The 6,787-nt window shown below is 41.3% G+C and overlaps 1 protein-coding gene across 1 annotated transcript in view; it reads right to left on the bottom strand.

The window, feature by feature from the left end:
- Positions 1-6,553: 6,553 nt before the first annotated feature.
- The window catches only part of LOC137976609 (NLR family CARD domain-containing protein 3-like), a 4,413-nt gene continuing 4,179 nt past the window's right edge, over positions 6,554-6,787 (bottom strand). Inside the window, exon 4 of the mRNA XM_068823982.1 lies at positions 6,554-6,714. Within this exon, the coding sequence (XP_068680083.1) occupies positions 6,554-6,714 (161 nt within the window). The remainder of the gene's footprint in view (positions 6,715-6,787) is intronic.

Raw genomic sequence — 6,787 nt, 5'->3', positions numbered from 1 at the left:
TATTTGGAAATAGTTATGCTGCTGAAAATATGTCAAAAACGGATAATTTTTCTACTCTTATTTGAATGAACTGTTACAGCCAAAAGATTGAAATATAATTCTTCATAGACCTCATTCATTTCAACGATCTCGCTATAGTTGCCTGATTTGCGATCCCAAATGACCCACAGAAGGCAAAGAATGAACTATGTAATTCAATACCTTTCGTAAGAAAACGAGAAAACAACTGTCAAGAGCTAAAGTATAAAAAGAGGCCATGGAGTGATGTCAGTGGTGTTGGCAGTCACATTTTTCTACAGGTCGGACAAATAAAGTCTCTTTTCAACGAAAGTTTTGTTAGGCTTATGAACCGTGGAACATGTTTCACCTAATTTAAAGAGAGACTTCAGCAAGGAATTAAGCGCTTTGTTTGCTCCTGTCAACTCGCTGTCGACAATTATCGAGAATTGCTTGTTGTTTGGCTCGTTGCGCAAGTGTCTGTCAATGGCGGCTCTAATTGAGGTGAGCGTTGCTTTGTTGTAATATGACCCGTCTTGTTTCCTTGCAGCCATGTAGAATTTCTTAAGCATTTATTTAACTTCTCTTTTTCCATTTCCTCAATATCAGAAATAACAGTCAGTTTTTTAACACATTATTTTATCATGATGACCGATCGTCTTTCAAACATTTGCAGTAATAAATTCGTATTGCTGCGCAAACCAGTCTACAAAATAGAATTACTCCGAGTGAAACATAACCTTACTGTTGGTTTAACGATTGTTTAAGTTTGAGCAATAATTATCTGTATAAACGAAGTCAAACACTGGTTGGCAAAAATATGAAGTCTTTGTGTTTTCTGGTACAGCGTCATCTTGTATTTTTAATATTTCCGCTTCACTAATGCTAACAGAGTTACATCTCAAGGGTCATATCTCCAGCAGTTATATAGACGACCGTTACTTACAGGGGAAGAATTATGATGCCTGTGTGCATAATGTTATAGACACCGTAATTCAAATTGATACCTTGGGACTCGTAACCCACCCAGACAAATTTGTCTTTAACCCAACCCAACAACTAATAATTCTAGGTTTCGTTCTGAACTCAGTTAATATGACAATTACATTAACTCAGGAAAAAGCCCTGGCACTCCAAACTGCGTGTACATCGCTGCCTAACACGCAGGGGCACCCAACGAATCTGTTCCTCACATTATCTGTTCCCCAGAGGAATCTTGCTGGCTGGCAAAAATACAGGTGTTTCGATTAGCTGGCTGGGAAATTTTGTTATTGATAGAGGTTTTGCCTGGGAATTACTGACTTTTTCTAGCATTTCAACCCGAGCTGGCTGTAGAAACTCTGAAGACTGAAGACGACTTCCCTCTCCCACGTACAGAGTAGTCACAAACATACGACGGCTGGTCAGAGTGATTGCGCTTGCGGAAAAAACCTGTTTTGTCCCGGTTTTGTCGCTTTTGTTCGGTCGTTTTGGATCGAGGGATTTGAAAGCGCGCGGAATTCCTGGCTGGGAAATAAATTTGATCAGCTGGCTGGGAAACCAACCAGTTTTATTTAGCAGGCTGGGAAATTTCTTGTGTGTCTTGCTGGGAAAAAGGAACAGATAATGTTTTCCCAGCAACACTGAAAAACACCTGAAAATGCCTTAATAACATTTGTTTTCATTAACTGGGGTATAATAATACATTTTACAACAAATTGGTCGTTGGGTGCTCCTGAACACGGCTTCTCCTACTATGAGGGAGGTAGCACGAGTGCTCGGAAAGATGGTTTCATCTTTTCCTGGGGTCATGTACGGGCTCTATACTATCGCCACATTGAATACGATAAAACTTACGCACTGCGAAACAACCGACGGAATTTTGACAGGCGCATGTCTTTATCGGCGAATGCTAAATCGGAGCTTGAGTGGTGGATAGCTAATGTGATGACAGCGACAAATGTAATGACCCGGGATCAGCCATCACGCGAGCTGATGACGGATGCTTCTAACGAGGGTTGGGGGGCTGCGTGCAGACCACAGTCGACAGGTGGCCTTTGGGCTTCGGACGAAAAGCGCCACCACATTAACTATCTAGAACTGTTAGCAGTTTTTCGAGGCCATAAAGCTCTTTGTAGCTCGCACCGCGACAGGCATATCAGTTAGAAGATTGATAACACCACTGCGGTTGCGGTAATAGACCACATGGGAACAAGCCATTCTGGGCACTTAAACAAATTATGCAAGGAAATTTGGGATTGGTGTATAGCACGAAATCTCTGGATCAGTGCGGGACACATTGCAGGGAAAGCTAATGTAGAAGCTGATCTGGAATCCAGACAAAACCAAACCATAACTGAATGGATGCTAAATACAACCTTGTTCTTACAATCCCTGAAAACATTGCAATTTGCACCAGATATCGACCTATTCTCGTCTAGACTGAACAAACAGCTTCCTAATTATGTCTCATATAGGCCGGACCCAGAATCACTAGCCATTGATGCCTTCACAATCAACTGGACAAAACTAAACTTCTATGCCTCTCCTCCCTTTAGTGTTATAGCAGCTGTGCTCAAGAAGATCCAGGAGGACAAAGCCACTGGTGTCCGCGTGCTTCCCAACTGGCCGACACAGGCCTGGTTCCCCAAGGCAATCAAAATGACGGTACTGGAACCGGTAGTGTTGGAAGCGAGAAAAAACACTACTCCATTTGCCCAACCAACCAACCACACTCCATCCGCTCCACAAAAAACTGACCCTGCTTGTTTGCCACTTATCAGGACGCACCTGAACAATAAAGAGATTTCAACTACTGCGAAAGATATCATTATGGCCTCTTGGCGCGAAACAGTACCAAATACAACTCTCGCGATGGGAAATGTTTCGTAAATCGTCGAAAATTAAAAAAATTAACGCTAGTATTGAAAATGGAATTGATTTTCTGGCATCCCTTTATGAGAAAGGCTTGGGATACAGCGCCATTAATACCGCTAGGTCCGCCCTGTCTTCAGTACTTGAATTTCCAGGTGGGAATACATTTGGTACTCATCCGCTTGACTAGATTTCTTAAGGGCGTCTTCGAGCTTAAACCCTCTTTACCAAGATATACCACTATATGGGATGTCGGGACAGTGTTGCATTACCTAAAAACGTTGCATCCGATACCCGAACTTAATCTCAAGACTCTGACGAAGAAACTAACAATGTTACTTTGCCTTCTGACCGGATAACGGTGCCAAACCTTAACAAAACTAGATATTTCTCTCATGCAAGCATTGCCGGATAAATACGTGTTCACCATCGGAGAGAAAGTTAAAACCACTAAACCAGGGAAAGACCTTGAGCCAATTGAACTAGTTGCGTATAAGCAGGATAAAAGCTTATGTGTGGTTTCCCACATAACACATTATCTCCATATGACAAAGGAGCTCAGAGGACAGCACTGTCAACTTCTCATAAGCTTTATCAAACCACACCATCCGGTCTCCAATTCCACAATGGGTAAATGGGTGAAGTATATTCTCGACGACGCAGGCATTGACGTCACGACATTCTCTGGGAATAGCGCTAGACCCGCTGCGACTTCCTATGGTACTCACACTGGTCTTACTCTCCAAGGAATACTTAAGGCCGGAGGCTGGTCCAATGCACAAACATTTGCTACCTACTATAATAAGCCAATTGAGACCAATTTTGGTGCTAGCATTTTAGAACACTTCCGGGGTACTCAAAACTCTTAGTTCATATTTTTTGTGTACCGCGATGGTTTGTTCATTGCTATCATTCTTGTTATGACCCATTCAAGCTGTTATTCCTGTTCGTGTTTCCAGGGCTTTCAAATCTCATGTAAGTCCGTAGTGACTCGGACTGATGTCGAAGTGGAATTCTAAAATTAAACGAGACTTACCTAAGTCGATGTTTAATTGGAATTCTTTCTCGTCATCAGTCAGGAACGAAGGAGTTACATGCCCGGTCCTTGGCTTTTTTCCCTCCCGCTCCTTCGTTCCTTTTCTCCTGGAAACAATCGCTTTTAAGACTGACTTGATAAGCATGCGCATGCTTCTCATGTAACTCCTTCGTTCCTGACTGGTGACGAGGAAGAATTCCAATCAAACATCGACTTAGGTAAGTCTCAAGAAACATTCGCGATACGCCTACTCTAAGGAATTTTAAGTCAAAATTATTCAATTATTTTCTAAATCTCGATGTAAATTTGCATATTTGTAGTGTCCGTCAGTCTTAATATCTCGTTTTGTGATGTGATCCTGAATATATTTTTTTGTACATATCTTAATATCTATACATTTTTATCTCTTTACCATACTGATTACTATTTTTACTGATCATCGGTTTATACGAGCAAATCTTTTTGATTTTGCTGATCGGACTTTTCAGTCTAAATAAAGATATTCTTCTTCTTCTTCTTCTTCTTCTTCTTCTTCTTCTTCTTCTTATTATTATTATTATTATTATTATTATATGGCTTGTGTTTGTAGCCGATATAACGCGCGCTCTGATTGGCTAATTGTGACTGAATTGTAGGGTATTATTCTCCCGTAATGCCCACGGGCCAATTACGGGCTTGCAAAAAACAAAGCAAAAGGTAATTAAAAAGGCATATAATGAACAACTTACTAACCTCACTTGCTCGGGACCGTACTGGGGAATATTGGCCGTCGGTCGTTTTTGTACGAAACTCCCTGTGCTCGGTCCGTACTGCCACGGCCTCGGGCCAATATTCCCCAGTACGGCCCTCGCGCTCGGTTAGTAAGAAGTTATTATTATTATTATTATTATTATTATTATTAATTTACAAATTTAATAAGAAGAACAATAGTAAAAATACCCTAATCTATCTACATTAAAAAAGCTATTAAAATAAATAAATAAATAAAAATCCAATATATACATTTTGTAAGAAAAATATTCATTTCGATTAAAAGTTAAACCAAGAATCTTAAAAAGATCCTAAAATACTAATAGCGTTTAAGCGGCACTCATCAATGAAATCCCCTTGTGAGATTTTGTGAAAGGGTGTCCTGGAACCTCTTACGCATGTGTGAACCGACCTTAAAATCTCAAAAGAAAGTAATGTTCTTATTGTTGTTATTAACCGTGGAACATATTTCACCTGATTTGCAAGGAGACTTCAGCAAGGAATTAAGCGCTTTGTTTGCTCCTGTCAACTCGCTGTCGACAATTATCGAGAATTGCTTGTTGTTTGGTTCGTTGCAAAAGTATCTGTCAATGGCAGCTCCAAGAGGCCATTTCCGAGTTGCTGTTCGTCTCAGTTTCGAAATGAGTCTTGGTGCTCAACTACTGTACTCCGAGATGCGAACCAATCAGATTGCTTGAAACACCAAGATCACTGAGTGATTACGAATACATAGTAAAGCAGTTTATTATAAAGGCAACTCATACCTAAATCATTAACGCAACCCGTAGGATTTCGGGCCATCTTGCAATGCAGTTTACAATGCACTAAAAGATGACGAGAGGCAGTAAGGTCGGTGGATTTAATCCAATTAAAAATCCAGTTAAAGTAATTTTCACCATCCCAGGTATAAACGGCAAACTCTACGGAAATCGGACATGAGGAGATCCTTTCAATTATCCTTGAGGTCCCGCCAAGTGGCCTCATGGTTAGTGTGCTCGACTTCGGAGCGAATGGTCCGGGTTCAGGACCTGGCTGGGGATATTGTGTTGTGTTCTTGGGCAATACACTTTACTTCCTCGGTGCCTCTCTCCACCCAGGTAACCCTGCGATAGACTAGCATCCCATCCAGGGGGAGTAGAAATACTCCTAGTCGCTTCATGCTACAGAAACCGGGGATAAGCTCCGACCTGAAGGACCACTAGGCCTGCAAGCTGACTTTACCTTCTTTTTTTTACCCGCCAAGTGACTTCAAAGTTCACTTTTTTTACGTGTACTACTCACGTGCGCTGTTCTTTGAACTGTTGTATATTCTTACCGCTGAGGTCCAACTGAGTGAGCCTTTGAGTGCATTACTCAAGGGTGCTGCTCCTGGTTCTCCTATTTTTTAAATTTTTTAAAATTTTTTAAAAGGAAACTAGTGAGCAGCACACAACAACTGATCTTGTTAACTTTTTTTATTATCCGACTGGTTTCGTCTCATCAAACAGACTTCATCAGGGATTCTAACAAGATGTCTAAAGGGAACTAGTTTTATACATGAAGTTATAGTACAAAGCATGTTCCAGTAAGGGTGTGAACAGCAAGACACCCACAAGAAATACGCGCAGGATATAACGTAAATCTTGCGCAGAAAAGGTGTAAAGTTTAGGACACCTCCAGTTGACGAGTAAAATCGTCTGGTGTTACACAGAGTAAAATCTGTTAAGTCTCACTCCCACGAGTCAATGGGTTAAGTAACTTTTAATTCTGCAGCCAATTATAGACCATAGCACCACTTTAGTGGTTAAAAGAACTCTGTGACTTTACAATTAACATCCTTGGGTGCATCACGCAGGTGTGCTACTCCTTGATTTTCTACCTCGTTACCCGGGAGGTCCAGCTGAGTGAGTTTACAATTAACATCTTTGGGTGCATCACTCAGGTGTGCTTCTCCAGCTGAGTGAGTTTACAATTAACATCTTTGAGTGCATCACGCAGGTGTGCTACTCCTTGATTTCCTATCTCGTTATCCGAGAAGTCCAGCTGAGTGAGTTTACAATTAACGTCTTTGGGTGCATCACTCAGGTGTGCTTCTCCAGCTGAGTGAGTTTACAATTAACATCTTTGAGTGCATCACGCAGGTGTGCCACTCCTTGATTTCCTATCTCGTTC

The sequence above is a fragment of the Montipora foliosa genome, chromosome 11 (assembly GCF_036669935.1).
Source record: "Montipora foliosa isolate CH-2021 chromosome 11, ASM3666993v2, whole genome shotgun sequence".
Taxonomy (NCBI): domain Eukaryota; kingdom Metazoa; phylum Cnidaria; class Anthozoa; order Scleractinia; family Acroporidae; genus Montipora; species Montipora foliosa.
This window is presented reverse-complemented; position numbering and strand designations above follow the sequence as displayed.